This window comes from Labeo rohita, chromosome 7, assembly GCF_022985175.1.
Source record: "Labeo rohita strain BAU-BD-2019 chromosome 7, IGBB_LRoh.1.0, whole genome shotgun sequence".
NCBI lineage: Eukaryota > Metazoa > Chordata > Actinopteri > Cypriniformes > Cyprinidae > Labeo > Labeo rohita.
In genome coordinates, this window is record NC_066875.1 from 9766113 (window position 1) to 9787360 (window position 21248).

The window sequence follows — 21248 nt, forward strand, 5'->3', positions numbered from 1 at the left end:
TAAGTTAAACATTAAACTCCCTTAAAGTAGACTTTTCAGTTTTACTAGTTAATTTACTTCGACTAGTAAGTGTACAACAGTGGATATATATGAATCATGGACAAATAGTTATTTTTGCTATTTTATTTCTAAACCACCATAAATCACCATAAACAGAATTTCTCAAATCAAACATTCTTTTCATGGTGACCCTTTTTAAACATTTATGGATTAAAATGGCTGATGGCTTTAGCAAAGTTAGCATTTTCAACATAGTATTTTAGATGCGTATAATTAAATATCACTTTCACGCTTTGTGCATAATTTGAAAAAATTAGAACGGAAAGTGATATTTAAATTAGCTTGTATTTGTTTATATAATCATAGTTTAAAACATATAAATGCTTATTTTGTTATTGATTCTTATAATTTAACATTGAAAGTCTGGGGCAAGAGGAAAAAATCTGGCTGGAAAAAAAAGTATTCCCAAGATTTTTTAATGCAGTTTAATGCAATAATGCAATATAACAAAAAAAAATTGATAGAAGCATCTACTAAATTAATACATGTAAAGAAAAAACTCCATTTAACATAAAAGTGCATTTACTTGTGCATTAAAAAATGCAGCATTGTGTGACATTTCACTCTGCTGGCTAAGAATTACATTTCCCTCTAGTGTCTCAGATTGAGACAGAGAGCTGTAAACATTCACTCGCTCTGCAGTTCTGGGGCATCTGGCAGCAGGCCTGCACAAATGTGTGGATGACCTCACTTCCCACATCCTGTTCTGTGTGGCTCTCACTTTGGGAAGGGAGAGTGAATTCCTGACCACCAAAATAGCCGCTTTCCCTCTGTATAGGGACATGCGGACATGGACACACACACAAAGGCTTTTCAAAGATATTAGCGTGTCAGATGCTATATCAAAATTTTGGAATGGTATATGTCATATCACACTGTTATATTTTAAATATTGGAAGCCATATTTAAAAGTTCTAAAATAGACATCATTTGTCTTCATTCAGAACATAATTTTATATTTCTTTTAAATTGTCTTTTGGTATGAAATGTTCTTGATGGGTTTTCACCTGGACAGTCAAGAAGCCAGAGAGAATGATAGGCGAGTGAAATGTTGCAAGCCAAATTTGAACTTGTGCTGCCTTCATTAGCTCAATGTCGTATTCAGTTAAAGTAATGCAGACAACGTACAGCTTGTGTCTGCCATGTACATTGAGTATTAGTGTAAAATATAATTTAACCCAGTGTTTTCCTAGTTAAAAAAAGCAATGCTGTTTGACTGTATCTATGACACGAAGTGGATTAACACAGTTTTACTTCATTTTAGGCCTCTCTTAACAAACTGATGGAGACGCTTGGTCAGTCAGAGCCGTACTTTGTGAAGTGCATACGATCAAATGCAGAGAAGGTGTGTGAGTCCATGTGAATGTTTTGTATATATTTCACTCTTACTGTACTGATTATATACATTTCTGTGTTTACTGTTTGACATGAATCCCTACTGCTTTTTAGCTTCCTTTGCGTTTCAATGATCCCCTGGTGCTGAGACAACTTCGCTACACAGGCATGCTGGAAACCGTGCGAATCCGACAATCTGGTTACAGTACCAAGTACACTTTTCAGGTGAGACTGATGCACACAGTAGAGCTTTGTTTAATGTTTTTGAAAGAAGCATCTTTATGCTGGATTAAAAACACAGGAAAAAAGCAGTAATTTGTGAACTATTATTACAATTTAAAATAACAGTTTATATTTTAATATATTTTAAAATGTTATTTATTCCTTGATGCAAAGCTGAATTTTCAGCATGATTACTCCAGTCTTAATTGTCACAGGATACTTCAAAAGTCATTCCTATATGTTTATTTGGTGCTCAAGAAACATTTTTATTATCAGTGTAGTAAATAGTTTTTGTGGAACAATGATTCATTCTTTGATGAAATAGAAAGTTAAAGAATGTAAAAGTCTTTGCTGCCTCTTTTGATCAATTTAATACATCCTCAAAAGTATTGATTTTTTTTTTTTTTTAAATATTGAAAAAATAAATGATCCTACTTACCCCAAACTGCTTTCTTTTTGAATATATGTTAAAATGTAATATATTGCTTTTGAATTTTTAGCATCATTACTCCAGTCACATGATCCTTCAGAAATCATTTTAATATTCTGAATTGTGACTAAAAATCTATTATAATAATAATTAAGTTGAAAACATTGTAGAAGTGTTTTTCAGGTTTCATTGATAAATAGAAAGTTCAAAAGAACAGCATTTATCTGAAATAGAAATCTGTTGTAACATTATAAATGTCTATATCATCACTTTTGTTCAGTTTTAAAGTTATTCTTATCTAATATAAAAATCATACTGCTTTTGAATGTGTATAACGTTATAAAAGCATATCTTGATCTTCGGATCTTTATGTTCTTTAAAGAATCCTATAATGTACTTAACTGTTTTAAATATTGATGATAATAATCAAATAAAAATGTTTTTTGAACAGCAAATCGGTATATTAGAATGATTTCTAAAGGAACATGTGAAACTGAAGACTGGAGTAATGATGCTGACAATTTAGCTGTGATCACAGGAATAAATTACCTTTTAAAAAATATTCAAATAGAAAGCTGTTCTTTTTAATAGTAAAAATATTTCACAATATTTCTGCTTTTGCTGTATTTTGGATCAAATAAATGCAGGCTTGGTGAGCAGAAGAAACATTGCAAATCTTTTGACTGGGAGTGTACATGGATTGTTGCAATTTTTGATTCCATTCTCATCTTTCAAAACTGAGATCAGTGTTTCCAGTTATTCACTTCCTTTCCTGGGTGTGTCTGTCTGGGGATGATTCTGTTATTTTGGCCGCTTTCTATGAATTCAGCCCAGACATGTAGATGATACAAATAGGATTAGTTTACACGCTGTGAATCCCTATTGACTGATAGTTCAAACAGATAGTCAGCTCTCTTTTCAATGATTAATAGTGTTTCCTAAGGCCTCACTATTACTAGTGCTTATATTGTGTACACTAAAATGGCCTTTACATGGACGTTTAAGCTACACTTTTGCTTTTACAAAGTCAAGAATTAAAGATTTTTCAATAATACAGGCTCGAAATATTTATAGAGACTTGGGGTTGGCTCACCTTTCATTTCAGATAGCAAACATTAGCAATGAGCTAACAGCAACTCAGAACACGCTAGCTTAGAAATGACTTATTTTTATTAAGCTCTCCAACTTAAGTGTTTTCGCCCCCACTAATTCCTGGAAGATATGAAACTGGTATAGTTAGCTGACTTCACAGAGGTTCTCTATAGTCTGCAATAAAAGTGGCCAGGAGTAATTGCATACACAACGGCATCTGCCTACCAGACTGTCCACCCCCGGTGGGCTGCATTGAAGGAGACTTCAATAAGGCATGCCTTCACAGTGATGTTAGTGTTTTGAAATGTGCCCAGTTTTAAGGCCTTAATGAAAAATGTCACTTCCTGGACACTTCAGACAGTGAATGACTTTTTGTGTGTGCGGAAAAAAAAAAGAGTCACTGTGTTATGTCTCTGTGTTATGCCCTTCAGGACTTTGTTCAACACTTCCATGTGCTGTTACCAGAGGGTACCAACCAGGCCAGCCAGGAAGCTATCAGGCGGTACTTGCACCAGGTGGATCTCACTCCCGAAGGATTCCAAGTGGGCCGTACGATGGTATGATCAAACTTCACCCTTTGCCAGTGATAGAACTTAATTAAATTCCTTTTTCTGATGCCTTTGGGATGACACATACTGTCCATTCATGGTTAGCTTTGTTGGAAATGTACAGTATTGCATGCATGTGACGCGTCTCTATCCGTGCATGTGTATGGCAGGTGTTCCTCCGTGAAACAGAGCGTCAGCGGCTGCAAGACCTGCTCCATCAGGAGGTGGTGCGCAGAATCATTAATCTTCAGCGACGTTTCAGAGCTCTTCTAGAGAGAAGGAACTTCCTCAGAATGAGACAGGCTGCTTGCCAGATACAGGTACCACTGAGATTTCATTTTTAGTGCTTTATGTGACAATATTTTTGAAGCCTGGAATTATCAGGGAATTTTAAAATTGCTATTTTAAAATTTAAAATAAGCAGAATCTTTATTTTATTTATTTATTTATTTTTTTTTTTTTGGGATAGAGTGAATATATATATATATATTTTTAATCAATATATTATTTAATGATTAAAAATCATTATCCAGTGTCCATCCTGAATGACTGAAAACTCATGGAAGTTTATTGGGCAGAAGGTGTGGGAACCCTGTGGTATTTGGGTTAGGCTTTTGACATGTAAACAGTGGAAGTACTTACAGAAATAAATGATTTAGTTTTATATAAATATTATTTTTAACTCTAAAGGTGAATTATTTGTTCCGTCAAACACCCAAGGATGTTTAAAAAAATGTGGATAGACTAATTGTAGTTATGTATTGAACCATTTTTTAAAACATTATAAATATTTACATTTACATTTTGACATTTCCTTATGTTTTGATCAAAGGGTTCTTACTATAATTTAATAAGATTATAATTTAGCACTAATTTTCTAATAAGACTGTTGAAAGACATGTGAAAAAGTATATTCCTGTCTTTAAAAGCTATTCTAAAACATACATTTTTACACCAAATAGTAAGTCTTTTACTTTGTTGTGTTGTCTCATGTAGAACTGGTGGAGGAGCTGTCAGTCTTCACAGAGGGACAGCAGGCTTGAGTATGTCCAGCAGGGGGCAGCGGTTTGTATCCAGTCAGCTTGGAGAGGCTTTAAAGTGAGGCGTAGACTCTTGCTGTGGAGAGAAGCAGCTGTGGTGATCCAGAGAAATTGGAGGCAGTATTGGCAGGGGCGGGCGGCCCTCCGGATCCAGACTGCATGGAGAAGACACAGGGCCAGAGAGCTCTACATCCAGCAGCGGGATATTGCCATCCGCCTGCAAACAGCGGGTAGAGGCTATCTGGCAAGGCAGAGGTATGATAAACCCCTTTCTACAGAGGGTTGAAATACATTGCCTAATAATACAGGCAGAACTCTATAAGGGTCTGGATTATACTAATCAACAGTTTAATCAGTAGTGTTTTTACTGGTAGTCTGGCAAGCAAAAATCTGGCTGGTTTAACACTGAAATTGCATAAGAAATTAGTTGAGACAAAGTTTAGAAAAGTCTGTGTTGTTTACAAACTAACAGCTTGTTTGCTAACCTTTGTTGTGTTATTGGTACTTACATTTTTGTCGTCTAAATCTTTTTAAAAAAAATGTAAATGGTATTATCATCCAGCAATATTAAAAGTTGAATATACTGTATAGTAGAGATGGGAAAAAAGAACATTTTTGATGCTTTGAATCAGTTGAACTGAGTGATTCACTATTTCAAAGCGCTCAAAACACCACACGCTGAACTTGCAAGATTCATGGGTTTGCCACAAACCCCCAAATGTTTTGAAACCGTTATGACGCTACGAAGCTTCGTTTACTAAAATCACATGACTTTGGCGGTTTGATACTAGCTCCATGAGTACAGTATACAGTGTCATGCGAAAGAATTCATACCCCTTCATTTTTTTCGTCTTATAATGTTGCAGAATTATGTTAAACTGCTTTAAATAACTTTTTTCCCTGCATCAATTTACACAAGACAAAGCAAAAACACATTTGTGACAACTTTGCAAATTCATTACAAATAAAACACTGAGATAAATATATTGCATAATTATTCATACCCTTAACTCATTATTTAGTTGAAGCACCTTTACAGCCTCAAGTCTTTTTAGGTATGATGCAACAAACTTTGCACATCTGCATTTGGCAATTATCTGCCATTCTTCGCCTCACTTCTTCACATTTTCTAGTTTCTCTAGAAATATTTGATTGCGTTTAAGCCAGGGCTCTGGCTGGGCCACTCAAGGACATTCACAGAGTTGTTTATAAGCCACTCTTGCTGTGTGCTTTGGGTCATTGTCCTGTTCTGAATGCTCTGCACTGGGTTTTAATTAAGGCTCATTATCTCAATTATCTCAATTTTTGGTGCATTGAGCTTTACATTTCCTCTGACAAGTCCCTAAGTCCCTGCTGCTGACAAACAGCCCCACAGCATGAGGCTGCTACCAGCACAGTTTACATTTGGGATGGTACTGTGCAGGTGATGAGCAGTGCCTGGTTTCCTTGAGTCTTGAGGTTTGTCAGACCGGAGAATCTTGTCTCTCACAGTCTGAGGGTGCTTTTTTGTAAATTGTAAATAGTGGGTTTTCATGTTTCTTCACTGAGGAGAGGATTGAGTTTGGCCACATCGCCATAAAGCCCAGTTTGGTGGAGTGTTGCAGTGCTGTTGGTCTTTCTGTAAGTTTCTACCATCTGCATATATGATAATGTAGCTCAACTAGAGTGACCATCAGCTTCTTGGTCACCAGTCTAACCAAGCCCCTTGTCCATCAATTGCTCAGTTTGGCCAGGAGGCCAGCTCTAGGAAGAGTCCTAGTTATTCCAAGTATCTTCCATTATGGATAATGGAGGCTACGTGCTTCGGTGAAACTTCAGTGCAGCTGAATTTTTTCTGAACTCCTCCTCAGATGTGTGGCTTGACGCAAGCCTGTTTCTGAGCTCTACAGGCAGGGCTTCGTTTTTTTTTGTTCTCTGATATGCATTTTCAGCTGTTAGACCTAACATCTTCAAGTGATATGAGTGCTCCAGAGCTAAATTTCAAGTGTCCCAGAAAAGGGTATGAATACTTATGCAATGGAATCATTTCAGTTCTTTATTTCTAATAAATTTGCAAAGTTGTTACAAACCTGGTTTATGCTTTATCATTATGGTGTATGGAGTGTAGATTGATGTGGAAAAAAGTAATTTAAAGCAGTTTAACATAACGCTGAAACTTAATAAACGGAAAAAATGATGCACTGTACTCAACTAACGTGATATACACTACTATATATAGTTGTAAAGTATATTATTGCCTATCTGTAATTAGTGAAATATGACTCTAAGGCATGAAGATACTAGACATTAATGTCATGATTTCTGTACAGCTGCTTTGAAGCAGCATACAAATGCATTTCTTTTACCAAAATGTAATTATTTTGTAATTTTCAGATTTAGAGAACTTCAAGAGCAGAGATTAAAAACCACTCAGCTGCCAAATGGAAAGACCAGTCTGTTACCAGAAGAGGGCAAGCTAAGAGACATGGGTTTGGATCAAAGCATATGGGAAGACTCCAGGAGCAAACAGACTGTCATCGGTGCAATAGTGGCACCTGAAAGAGATATTTTGGAAGAGATGGCACCAGAGATGACAGAGGGTACGGCAACAGTACAACCGACATCTGAAGTGGCAATCCGAGAAAGGCCGCAGACTCTAGAGGACCCCAACCAGAGGACCCGGGCCAAACGGGAGAGCCGGCGGATGCGAGAATTGGAGCAAGCCAAATTCAGCTTGGAGCTTCTTAAGGTGCGCTCCACAGGAGGAGTGTCTCCTTCGGAAGAAAGGCGCTGGTCAACGGAGCTGGTCAGCGAGATTGCTCACACTCCTCAGGGTACTCCAGACAGCCAGAGCTCCAAAGGCAGCTTTGAGCTACTCAATATAGACGACTATTTCAAAGACAAGGCACCTTGTGCCGAACCGGAGGACCTTGGTTCTCCTTCTGTACCTGACAAGCACGATGTGTTCAATATTCCAGAGTCCGCTTTGCCCTCTGACACTCCAGCACCTGATATATTGTCAAAACCAGCTAGCCAGCCTGAACCTCCCAAAATGCAGAACTCGCTCCCAACTTTCTACATCCCTCCGTCAGAAAGCAGCTCTCTAATTGTGAAGCCTACCATGAATTCTGCCGCCCCATGCCCTGATGGCCCCAGCAAACCTATGACAGACAGGAAGGAGTCCCCTCGGAGGCCTATGGTTGTGGTTATTAGTATGCAAAAGGAAAACCTTATAAATGAAGCAGACGTGAAGCCTCCAGAGGTCAAAGACAGTGCCGCCCAGACCAGCGAGCCACCAAGCCCAGCACAGCCTAGCAGTGACAGCCTTTATGTTCTGGAAAGGCTAAAGAAGCTTAATGAGGAAAAGGAAGAGCGTCAGAAACATCAGCATCAGCAAAATGAAAAAGAGATGATGGAGCAGATCCGTCAGCAAACGCACATCCTGAAAAATGAACGTAAGAGTTTCGCCCAACATGAGAGGGAGATGTTTGAGAAGCAGAGGGTGGAAGCTCTGCAAAGGATCGAGCAGGGTAGGCAAGAAGGTTCAGGAGGAAAGCCAGATAGATTTTTCACAGACAAAGGCCCTGCTCCTATAGCTCAGCCAGAGCCTGACTTCAGCTCCCACCCACTGGTCCCGGAAAAGGAACCCGCACCTTCCATTTTCAGAGACCAGCCAAAGGACAGCCGCAGTGTAGCAGAAGGGTGGGCACCAACGTTGACTCTGGAATCCAGAGGGGATGAAGCCAGAAGGAGAATAAATACAAAGCCGTCCACTCAGAACGTCAACATAAACATGTCAGAGAGGCCTGGAAACATGTTCTTTTCTCCAAAGGCCAAGGTTTCAAAGTAAGTGATGAGTTTGACCTCAGGATGGTTACAGAATAGTTTATACTCACCTTCCAAACCTGTTTGATTTTCTTTCTTCTGCTGCACACAATAATAAAATGTCCAAGTTGTCCTTTACTATAAAACAAATATGGATACTTGGCTGTCAGGCTTCAAAAATAGTCCTTATGACTTTCCACTATTATTCCATACTTCTTAAAGAGGAAGTTCACTTCCAGAACAAAAATGTACAGATAATTTATTCACCCCGTTGTCATCCAAATTGTTTTTTGAGGAGAACATTTCAGGATTTCTCTCCACATACTAGACTTCAGTGGTGCCCAATGCAGCTTCAAAGGGCTCTAAATGATCCCAGCCAAGGAAGAAGGATCTTATCTAGCGAAACGCTCTGGCATTTTCTGAAAAAAAAAAAAAATGTATCTATATGCGTTATAACCACAAATGCTTGTCTTGTCTAGCTCTGCGTGAATTGTGTGTATTCTGGGTCAAGACAGGGTATGTCGAAAAACTCCCATCTCATTTTCTTCTCCAACTTTTTTTGTAAAGGGTGTTTGATCTTCTTTACATGTTCCTTTGTAAACACTGGGTCGGTACTTCTGCAGCAACGTAGGACAATTTTGAAGTTGGAGAAGAAATGAGATGGGAGTTTTTCGACCTACCCTAGCTGTCTTAAACCAGAATACACAAAGTTCATACAAAGCTAGACAAGACGAGCATTTGAAGTTAAAAAGTGTATAAATTGTCAATTCTGCATTTTGGCAGTTCAGACTCGCGAGCACCATTGAAGTCCACTATATGGAGAGAAATGCTGAAATGTTTTCCTCAAAAGACTTAATTTCTTATCAAATGAAGAAAAAATTGTTTCAATTATTTATTATTATTTCAATGATGTGAAATGGCTGCACTCAGTGAGCTACTGCAACACAACTCGGAAAATAAAATACTGATAGAGTGGCACACTGCAGCTTTTGGTTGTAATTTTCAGTTGAAAGGCAACAAGAGAAGCAATGTAAGTCTTCACTGCTTTCCTAGTGATAAGAAGAGGAGCAAAGAATGTGAAGATGACTGGACGAATAAAACTTCCTAAAGACCCACATCTTTGTCATCGTATCAGTATTTAATTTTTAGAGTTGTGTATTCGGAGTTGTGTTGTGGTTAAAAAAAAAAAAAAAAAAAAAAAAAAAAAAATAGCAACAGGTAGCGGCTCACCGAGTACAACCATTTTACGTCATAATAGCGCCCCCATAGTCCAAAATATGTATAAAACGATGTGGATTTTTAAATGACGTAAATCTTTCATGGGTTTTCTAAAACATATTTCAGTAAGTTATGACATTTACGTTATATTAATCCATATATGTCATAATACGCAGGGCTCCCTTTAAAGGTAAGATATTCAGTGAATAATCATGTTAACTTCCAGTCTGTTCTGCAAAGCAAAAAAAGAAATTCATATTGATTTGGTTTGGCATAAAGTTTAATAAATGGCAGCCTTTTTGTATTTGAGTAAACTAAACCTTGAACGTCTTGAATTTGTTTTTAGGTTGGATAAGGACATAGCCAATCAAGGAAAAACCCCAGTAGTCCAGAATGAAGTGAGCCTGTTTGGTCAGAAATCTGCTAAGACTGAGGTGAGACATGTACCGTTCGACACTTTAGGTTATGACAGATTGAATTAGCTGGTCAAACTTTATTTTAAAGTCCAATTCTCGCTATTAACAAAACATTAACTTGACTTTTGCCTCAGTAAACTCCTAATTTGTTGGTTATTAGTAGTAAGGTAGTTGTTAAGTTTAAGTATTGGGTAGGATTAGGGATGTAGAATATGGTCATGCAGAATGTGTGCTTTATAAACAGCCAATATGTTAATAATAGGCATGCTAATAAGCAGCTAGTTAATAATGAGAATTGGTTTTTATACTAAAATATTACCAAATAGCTTTTCACAAACCTCAAAGATTTTAACCTCAGTATTAAATGCATTTGTCTTTGAACTCTTTCTGCCTCATGAGGCCTTGGTGGGGGTCACCTGACCTTGACACATTGGGGAGCATCTTCATTTGTTTTATTATTTGGTTGATTAGGTTGGCCGACCGGGTCATAAAAAAGCCCGAATGGCACGGACGCGTTCAGACTTCCTGACCCGTGGTTCGAACGCCATGGGAGAGGGGGAGTCAGAGGAGGAGGAGGAGTATGATGAGACCCCTCTGTCTCCTGGCACACCCCTCCCCAAGCAGGACTCTGAGGAGAGCGCACTAGAGGCTTGTCACAGTGACTCCGAAATGGTAATTTACCGGTCTGTGCTAGAGCAAACAGGCCAAGCAGCAAGATCTCTCTCTACAGCTAACTCCTCCAGAAGAACCTGATAGATCGCCTTACTGACCACCTGAATTCCTACTACACTCCCTATCCCGTTGAAGGACATACTGTAGTCTTCAACTACAGATGCTGAAACACCTTTTGAAAACTATTCTCATCTGTGATGGCAGGTGTTTTTCTGCAGCCACTGTACAAATAAAATATGCAATGCAAAGAATCATTTGCATTTTAATTAGGGCTGTCAACAGATTGAAAAAAATACTGATTAAACTTAAATTTAGAATTTTCCTCAATACATGCATGCATACATACATGCATACATACTAACATTTACTTAAATATACACTGTAACTGGGGACATTCCATAGACTTTTATTGTTAAATATTATAACCTAACCCTAACCAACACGCCCTACCTAAACTGGTGATGGTTGTTGAGTCCCTTGTTTGTCCTGAGCAGTTAAACTGAGCACTGTTCTTCAGAAAAATCCTCCAGCTCCTGCAGATTCTTCAGTTTTCCAGCATCTTTTGCATATTTGAACTCTTTCTGCAGTGACTGTATAATTTTGAGATCCAACTTTTTTTTTTTTCTTTTACACTGAGGACAATTGAGGGATTCAAACACAACTATTAAAAAGGTTCAAACATTCACTGATGCTCCAGAAGGAAACGCAATGCATTAAGAGCCAGGGGGTGAAAACTTTTGAACAGGATGAAGATGTCTAAATTTTTCTTATTTTGTTGAAATATCATTATTTTTTTTCCCATTTAGTACTACCCTGCGTAAGCAACAGAAAATACTTGCATGTTTCTCAGAAGACAAATTAAGTATAATTTACCTTGATCTGCAAATTCAAAAAGTTTTCACCCCCAGCTCTTAACGCATTGTGCTTCCTTCTGAAGCGTCTGTGACTAATTCTTTTCCACAACCAAAATTGCAGTCTAGATAAAGGGGATTTCTTGATACACATTTAATTGATCTCATGAGGTTTCATGTTAACTTTGACAGCCCTAATTTTAATGCATTTTCAACGAACACTCAATTCTTTGTCACACTTGAGCCCGAACGTCTGCTTTCTTCAGTACATTGGTTCATCAACCAGCCACACAGATACGGATGGCTTCCATCAGAAGTTTGCTTTTCTTTCTTGATGTAAAAAGGCATCTTGTGTCAAGTTTAACCCACAAAACTCTTCACAATCTGACCACGCTGCTTGTCTAGACATAACAGCTATACTAGTTATAGGTTGCTCCTTCCTGAACAACCAAGACTTTCAACTGTGAGATTCTGCTTTCTACACTCCCACCTTGGTTAACGAGTACTGCATGCTTTAACATCTAGCTCTGTCTTCTCTTCTGCAACACTTCACCAAGGCTAAAGCCGTGGAACTGTCATGGCACCATCTTCTACGTTTCTTATTCTGTAGCTCTTCACTCTTTTCAGTCTTCTTGGTTAGAATTCAGTCATCATCTGGGTCACTGTATAAAATGGGTGCCTCTTTTTTTATATCAAAGAGGTAATTAGATTAATAGATTTTAAAATATACACAAGTCGGTAAAATGTCAGTCAGATTTTCAGTGTACTTAGCTTTTATTGATTTGTACTCATTTTTAGATTTTCAAATAAAATGTAAACAGACAGAGAGAGAGAAAGAGAGAGAATAAATAATTAAAAATTTTCAAAAAGTTGCTAGATTTGTTTCTAAAAATGCTTATATTAATACAAAATAACCTTATTGTGTTTATTATCATTATGCAAATATGCAAAAGGTACCCATTTTGTAGAATGACCACATTAGCTTTGGATAAATACTGTTCTTTCTTTCTTTGTTTGTTTTTAAGAGTTAAGAGATTTTTTTTTTTTTTGTCCTAGTCATATGCTGTCATTAAAGTGCACTTTCATTCTGGTTGCCAATGGTTAGATTTAGTGCATTAGTGTTGTAGAAGAAATTGATTTAACCACTTAGTCTTTTCAGACTATGTTAAGGAGCAACACATGTTCTTACTCTTTGTGCCTGTTTGTACCTTGGTACCTACCAGAAAATAGTGACTGAAGTGCAAGAAAAAAGCAATGTAAAGCCATTTGTTAACATATAATGAGCTATAAAAGGTTTTGACAGACAAAGTGTGCCGGTTACCATCATTCAGCTCTTATATACTATATGTAATGATCTCTTTCAGCCGGCCACAGCTAACGAAGATCAGAAGAACATGTATAAAACCATGACATCTGGAGAGCTGGGCAAGAGTGATGCAAGGAAGAACTCTCATGGAGATGGAAGGTACTTGTTTTTTCACAAACAGTTGTGAATTAGAATTGAATTAGTTGTGAATTCTGAACATTTATCAGAAATTCAAGATTTTTATTTTTCCATTTTGTTTCCATTTGAATCTTCATTTATTCATTCTCATATGTGACCCTGGACCACAAAAGCAGTCATAAGCAGCATGGGTATATTTGTAGCAATAGCCAACAATACGTTGTATGGGTCAAAATGATCAATTTTTCTTTTATGCTTGAAATCCTTGAAAGTTTGTGAATGTGGAGGAAAAAAGAGTCAAGGCCCTGGAAAGTTTTTGAAAATAAACATACATAGGTACAGGTCCTTGATAGTGCTTGAACTTATTTTGTGTAAGAAGTTTTCTGGAAAAAAAAAATCCAAGGCCAACACTTCGTGGCCTATGCATACTAGCTTGCTTGATTTCCATTAGTTACACGCATTCACGCCTTACACGCTCACAAAACTGCTACGATAGTACCTCAACATTTCACAGACTCACCGTGAAACACTGCAAAAATGGGCTGTGAAGTTTGAATAAAATGCTCATTTTGCATAGTTGTGTTTGATGCATGAAAACTGTAACAATGTATCTTACAAGGTAACATGATATAACCTTGCTTTCACTTGAAAGGTGTCCCCAGTTTAAGTCCTTGAATTTGAGGGTATTGGACCTGGAAAGTCCTTGGAAGGTCCTTGAATTTGAAGTTAACAAAGGTGTAGAAACCCTGTATTAAGTAAAGATCTTTTGTAAGTTTCCTACCTAAAAATATCAAAATGTAATTATAGATTAGTAATATGCATTGCTAAGGACTTTATTTGGACAACTTTGAAGGTGTTTTTTTTTTTTTTTTTCACCCTCAGATTCCAGATTTCCAAATAGTTGTATCTTGGCAAAATATTGTTAAATCAAACCATATATCAATGGAAAGCTTATTTATTTAGCTTATTTAATCATCTTTCAGAATTTACAAATCTAAATTTCAAAAAATTGACCCCTGGTTTTGTGGTCAAGAGTCACATATTGTTCCAAAACACATGGCTTTTTTCCCCCATAAGAACGATAATGCAGAATGTTTTTCATTCAGAATATTGTTTTTTTTTTTTTTAAAGTACTTTTATTTTATTTTGTTTTATTCATTCATTCATTCCAAAAAAAGACAAAAAAGCACTCCCAAATTAATCACTGTGGCACTCATAGACTCATCATAGTTGGTTTTTCACACATACAATTTTTGTGTCTAAGAAAGAAAATAAAGAATATCAAATATTATCAAAATTTGAATAATCTGTTTCTTTAAACTATTGCTGTCTTTGTCAACTTGTATTGTCTGTAGGGTTCGCGGTAAAATGCGATTTTGGGGAAAGGCAAAGCATGGAGAGAAGAAAACCTCGCGAGAGCGGCTGCTGTGTGGCAGTGATACTTTGGAAGGAGACTTTGCTGAAACAGCACTTCTAATGGAAGAGGGTGAGTCGGCAGAAAAACTACTCAATTATGTAAAGTATACTGAGATTTGAAGAACTCTTTTGGTCATTAAAACACTGCCATTCTCTTTATTCGGGGGTAGAACGCCTGTCCCCTCCTCAAAGCCCAGACCTAACTTTACAGAGGGAGTTTAAAGAGAATAAAGACCCGTCCCCTAAAGTGAAACGCAGACGAAGTGTGAAGATCAGCAGTGCGACTCTAGAGCCCGTCCAGTGGCAGAACGATGCCCTGCAGATACTCACATGTGCCAGTGACTACAGAAGCATGAATGACTTCCTTATGAAGAAGGTGATCAGTGTTTTCTACTTGAACTGACTGCAATTGCATTTACTTGATGAAAAGAAGTCTTCATAACCTTTTTTTTTTTTTTTTTTTTTTTTTATCTCACAGATTACAGATTTAGACACAGAAGATGGTAAGAAAGACACAATGGTGGATGTTGTCTTCAAAAAGGCACTGAAGGAGTTCCGCTTGAATATCTTCAACTCATACTCAACAGCTTTAGCTGTAAGTACCTTAATAAAGCATTTGTTTTACTGTTTTCACCCAAAAACAGCTTTCATCAAAAAACTTATGACATACGGTTATTTTATCTTTTCAAAAGAATGTGAGTGTTAGCATCCCTTAAGAGATGTGATGTATTGCTTGTTGTCACATTGTGCCTGGTTAGGGCATTATGTCAGAAACAGATATGTTGTTTTTACTCTGTGTGCAGATGGATGATGGGAAGAGCATTCGTTATAAGGATCTCTACGCCCTCTTTGAGCAAATCCTGGAGAAAAACATGCGTCAGGAGCAGAGAGACTGGAGCGAGTCACCGGTGAAAGTTTGGGTCAACACCTTCAAAGTCTTCCTGGATGAGTTCATGACAGAGCACAAACCTCTGGACGGCAGTATGGGCAGGGTACAGTGTTAACACAGTCAATGGCACTCTTCATGAACTGGATATAAAATGGGGCTTTATTGGGTCATTGGGTGTAACATGATGGCGAGTGAATTTTGGGACATTTTTTTGAAATAAAAATAAAGATAAATGTAATATGTAGATAACATTTATAAAAATGAATCAGAAAATAATTTCTAAAAGATATGCCAGGTAATATACAGTTGAGGTCAAAGTTTACAGACACTTTGCAGAATGTTTTATCTTGTTCATTATTTTACCAAAATTAGAGGAATCACACAAAATGCATGTTGTTTTTTATTTAGTACTGACCTGAATAAGATGTTTCAAGTAAAAGACGTTTACGTATAGTCCACAAGAAAAAATAGTTGAATTTATAAAAATGACCCTGTTCAAAAGTTTACATATGCTTGATTTTTAATACTGCGTTATTACCTGATTTTTTGTTTTTTCTGCATTTCTGTGTATTTGAACCCTTTCCAACAATGACTATGATTTTGAGATCCATCTTTTCACACTGAGAAGAACTGAGGGACTCGCAATGCATTAAGAGCCTGGGGGTGAAAACTTTTGGAATTTGAAAATCAGGGTAAATTTAACTTATTTTGTCTGCTGGGAACATGTAAGTATCTTATGTAGTTTCTGAAGAGCAGTGCTAAATAAAAAAAAATAATAAAAAAAAGGATATTTGGGCAAAATAAGAAAAATGTGTACGTCTTCATTCATGTTTACACCCCTGGCTCTTAATGCATTGTTTTTTCTTCTGAAGCATCAGTGAGTGTTCTGAAATAGTTGCATATAAAAGTTATATGGTTATTGTTGGAAAGGGTTCAAATACGCAAAAACCAAAAAAAATTGTGGGACAGCAGGCAGTTTAACTGTCTAGGACAAACAAGGGACTCATAAACACCATCAAAAAACAAAAACAAAAAAAAAACAGCTGAATTCAGCTATTTCACTTGTGGACTATGTAAACGTCTTTTATGTGAAATATCTTATTCAGGTCAGTACTAAATAAAAAATAACATGCATTTCATATGATCCCTCTTATTTTGGTAAAATAATTGACATTTTGCAGATTCTGTAAGGTGTATGTAATCTTTTTAGCTCGACTGTATAATAGTTCTCTCTTTGAAGAGAATGAGATCTGCGCTTAATGCCTGTATGAAAATGAAAAAAAAAAGCATATTAAAAGACACAGTAGATTCTATTTAAAAAGACTATATATTACATTCTGTATGACTGTATATTTCTACATGCATTTATATATACAGTATATAGAGAGAGAGAAAAAAGCGTTTAACAGAACAATTTTCATTGTTTTTTTTCCCTCCCAAAGGTACCCAAACCCGACCGGAAGAAAAGAAGGAAAAAGGATACTGATATAGTGAGTGAAATCACAGTCAGAGGTTCTGTAAACTGAATTAGCTTTTCCGTTTTTCATGGAAATCATCTGACACTATGCCTTTGTCTGTTTCAGGTGGAGGAGCACAACGGCCACATATTCAAGTCAACTCAATACAGTATTCCCACCTACTGCGAGTACTGCTCCTCCCTCATCTGGATGATGGACAAGGCGTGTGTCTGCAAACGTGAGTTTCATGTCCGCAGTCTTCGCATCAAAGTGACCCTGAACTCAATTCAGCATAATCAGATTGTTTACCAACAAGCCCATGGCCTCTCGGTTGAACAGAGAACAGTTTGGCTTTGTAGAGCAGGATGTTTTCCGCCATCTTACAGTGAGAGAAGAATGTTGACTTGTATTGAGTTTTAGGTGGCGGTTTTTTTTTTTTTTTTTTTTTTTTTTTTTTTTAAATCTGTGCTGTATGTATTGCTGTTGAAAATGAGAATGAATGAGATGTCTGTGTCTTGTGTAGTGTGCCGCTATGCGTGTCACAGAAAGTGCTGTCAGAAGACGACCACCAAATGCAGCAAGAAGGTAAGGGATTTTTTTTTCTGCTAAGTGCGTTCATGTGATTTAGATGCTGGCACTTACAGCATGTTTCTTTCTTTCCATGTGCAGTATGACCCTGAACTTTCATCAAGGCAGTTTGGTGTGGAATTGTCCCGTCTGACCAACGATGAGCGAGCGGTGCCTTTAGTAGTCGAGAAACTTATTAATTACATTGAGATGCATGGCCTGTACACAGAAGGGATCTACAGGAAGTCTGGATCCACCAATAAGATTAAGGAGCTGAAGCAGGGTCTGGACACAGGTATGACACACGAGAACACAATAGGGCTTTTCACACTGAGTTTAACCCAAGTTATAGTCGTTCTTAACCCCACTTTTAACCCTGGGTACGGGTATGTTTTGTATTTGTACAGTGTGAAATGACAGTGTTAAAATGCTAGACACTTAGCAACTAACCAATCATGTGTCTCATATTCACATGCTTTGGACAGTTATGGAAACAGCAAATTGTATAAACAGTCGTTTCACTGTTTGAATGGAAAAAATGTCAAGTAACGAATGGAAAATGCATGAATTGGAGAGAAGACAGTTCTATTTACAGTTTGAAAACTTTGTTCAGGAAAAACTTGATAGTTTAGTCTGCAATATATAATATCAGAATGCACAATGCTAGATCCTTTATGTAAACAGATTGTGTGCTGCATTCATCCAATCATTTATAATGACACTGTAATAAGAATGTTAACCCAGGGTTTAGGAATGTACAATACAGTGTGAAGCGTCCATCCCAGGTAAAGTATGAACAGTGTAAAATGTGAAGAAAGCTAATCCAGAATTCAGTTTACCCAAGGTTTAGATTAACCCAGGGTTAACTATTTCAAAAATCCCTAATGATATCTGGCTACAAAACACTAAAGTTAGTGAGGTTCATGATTTACTGTACTATATCTGGAACCTTTCAGGCACTGCACATTTTGGACGTTTTTCTTATTAGACACATCAGCTCAGGCCATAGAGAGTACTGTAGTAATACTTAAATTGTATTATACTTGTATATCTTGTAATATATAACATAAACTAAAGCTTATGTTCTCTGAAAATGTATTTTTGGTGTAACACAAGATTCCATCTATAGTAATATATGTGCTATATCTATAGTATCTATATCTATAGTCTGAGATCTGTTATGTTCTGCCCCCAGATGTAAACGGCGTGAATCTGGATGACTATAATATTAATGTCATTGCCAGCGTTTTCAAGCAGTGGTTACGTGACTTGCCTAATCCTCTGATGACCTTTGAACTGTATGATGAATTTCTGCGGGCCATGGGTAAGCAGTGTCCGTCAACCATGATCACATTTATTGCATTCATCACATTTTTGGTGCATTTCTTGTCCTGTTTGTTTTACAGTTTTGTTTTGTTCTTTTGTGATGCATATTAACATTTTTGATGCCATAAACATTTCATAAATCATTATCACCAGTGACAATATTACAAAAAATACTAGCCAAAAAAAAAAACTCAAGCTCACTGAAGACAAGTAAAGAGTCAGTGATTAAATTGTATTAAGTTCATCATGAAGTAATCAAATGTATAAAAACATTGCATATTTCTCACAGTGTAAATTAAATATATATTTCTTCTTATTAAAGTTACAAAAGTGATTTAGTCAAGAGCAGTGAGAATTTCTCTCTTTTGTTGTTTGAATAACATGAATGACAGACAGCAGGAATATTAGACTGCTGTCACTTTAAGAGCTGCCGGATCCAATATACCAGGGGTCACCAGACCCAGTCCTGGAGGGCCGGTGTTCCTGCAGAGTTTAGCTCCAACCCTAATCAAACACACCTGAACCAGCTAATCAAGGTCTTACTAGGTATACTTGAAACTTCCAGGGAGGTGTGTTGAGGAAAGTTGGAGGTAAACTCTGCAGGACACCGGCCCTCCAGGAACAAGTTTGGTGATATATGCAATATACTGTTACATGTTTTCTTTCTCAGCTGTTTGCTTACAACAACTAAATTACTGTGTTAACAAGGATACTTGCAAAGATGGCCATTTAGACACATTTATTTAACTGTTGAAGGCCTATTAAGTGGGAAAAATAATGCACCTCTCTGACAGCGCTCAGAAATGTGCATATAGCAGACTTTCTCTGCTAATTGCATTTCATCGGCTTACAATCGCTTGTTTTTAAACCACACTGCTAATGAGCAGACGTTAAGTTTTTGTGACCATGTAGCACAACAACGTCACATAAGTGTGTAACCACATAAGACGTCCAAAATCTCTACCGGTTAACAAATTTCTACCAGTCTACCGGTCTATTGCCCACCCCTAACATGCATTAAAATTGGTACTGGTGGACAATGTGGCATATGAAAGTTTATATGATAGTTTATAGAGACGCTCCAAGCCATTCTAGTATACCTAGTATAAAAATGCTAAATTTTATTGAGAGTGCTTTAAAAATAATAACATAAAGATCGCTTGAGTTGTGTTCATGTCTTGAATTTACATTTGTTATAATTATTTTTATAGGTTTTAAACTCTGTTGACCATACATTTTTAACCATAAATGATAAAACAATATAGAACACGCAAGTTAAAACCTAAATATAAAATATATACATTTTTTGTACATTTTATATACTAGTCTACAAATGCAGTACTGTTATAGATCCCCTGTTGAAACTGTGTATCTAAATCAATTAGACATTTATAGAGGCATAATGTTTAAACATAGATGGTAATGTCTCTACAGGTCTTCAGGACAAAAAAAGAAGTGATTCGAGGGGTTTACTCTGTAATCGACCAACTCAGCAGAACTCATCTGAACACGCTGGAGCGCCTCATTTTCCATTTAGTCAGGTGAGATGGCAAATGCAAATTCCCATTTTACCAAAATAACATAACGACTGCATCAAAAAAGTTATGGAGTGGTGATTTATAAAATCGAGCAACAAGCAGTAAGTCCTATCTTTTTGTTAGCCGCATGAGTTCTGTTTCTGTTGTGTAATTATTTCTAGTCCTACCCACAGAGAAATTTCTAATTATCTAAAATCCCATCTACACAACAAATATGTTCTGCTTTTATTGCTAACAATAATAAAATATCTATTATTTCCACTTTCTGTGCTGAATCTTGGCCTTTAGTGAGAACAATAAAATAATACCCTGACTAAGGAATGTCATTCATAGTTAGAACACAGTCTTGTGCAGTCTTGAGCTTTCTTTCTGTTGTCTACAGGATTGCCCTGCAGGAGGACACAAACCGTATGTCTGCAAATGCACTGGCTATCGTATTTGCCCCCTGTATCCTGCGGTGCCCTGACACTACCGACCCTCTGCGGAGCGTTCAGGACATTGGGAAAACCACAGCGTAATGGGCAACTCTTACTTCATATACAGTGGTTTGATGGGAGTAGTTTAGTTTGGTTAGAGCAGTGATAAAATTAAAATACTTTTCTGTTTTCTATCAAAGGTGTGTCGAGCTGATCATTTGTGAGCAGATGAATAAATATAAGGCCAGACTGAAGGACATCAGCACTCTGGAATTTGCAGAGAACAAAGCCAAGAGCCGACTAACATTTATCCGCAGGTCCATGGTAAGAGTTACGAGTAAATGTAATATTTTCACAGATATCCAAAACCTTGCTAAATAGGGCATATTTCTGGATCAACATCCTTATTGGACCTGAATCATCATTCTTATCAACCTTTCAATTCTTCTCTTATTTGAAAGTAGTCAATGATTAGAGTTAGGGCGGTTTGCTTGACAGGAATTTTGC

The 21248-nt window shown here is 37.0% G+C and overlaps 1 protein-coding gene across 6 annotated transcripts in view; it reads left to right on the forward strand.

Annotated features, from left to right (window-relative positions):
* The window catches only part of myo9aa (myosin IXAa), a 153383-nt gene that overhangs the window by 126742 nt on the left and 5393 nt on the right, over positions 1 to 21248 (forward strand). For 4 of the 6 annotated variants that reach the window (XM_051114142.1, XM_051114145.1, XM_051114143.1 and 1 more), the window contains 21 exons: positions 1325 to 1405; positions 1510 to 1620; positions 3571 to 3696; positions 3858 to 4007; positions 4684 to 4982; positions 7101 to 8552; positions 10096 to 10183; positions 10637 to 10837; positions 13053 to 13153; positions 14488 to 14618; positions 14719 to 14924; positions 15027 to 15143; positions 15352 to 15540; positions 16880 to 16927; positions 17021 to 17132; positions 17418 to 17479; positions 17564 to 17756; positions 18657 to 18785; positions 20222 to 20328; positions 20708 to 20839; positions 20942 to 21065. In XM_051114142.1, coding sequence (XP_050970099.1) covers positions 1325 to 1405; positions 1510 to 1620; positions 3571 to 3696; positions 3858 to 4007; positions 4684 to 4982; positions 7101 to 8552; positions 10096 to 10183; positions 10637 to 10837; positions 13053 to 13153; positions 14488 to 14618; positions 14719 to 14924; positions 15027 to 15143; positions 15352 to 15540; positions 16880 to 16927; positions 17021 to 17132; positions 17418 to 17479; positions 17564 to 17756; positions 18657 to 18785; positions 20222 to 20328; positions 20708 to 20791 — 3987 coding nt within the window. In that variant the 3' untranslated portion in view covers positions 20792 to 20839; positions 20942 to 21065. Of the gene's footprint in view, positions 1 to 1324; positions 1406 to 1509; positions 1621 to 3570; positions 3697 to 3857; positions 4008 to 4683; positions 4983 to 7100; positions 8553 to 10095; positions 10184 to 10636; positions 10838 to 13052; positions 13154 to 14487; positions 14619 to 14718; positions 14925 to 15026; positions 15144 to 15351; positions 15541 to 16879; positions 16928 to 17020; positions 17133 to 17417; positions 17480 to 17563; positions 17757 to 18656; positions 18793 to 20221; positions 20329 to 20707; positions 20840 to 20941; positions 21066 to 21248 lie in introns of those variants that run through there. The other 2 variants (XM_051114147.1, XM_051114146.1) reach the window with 2 other exon arrangements.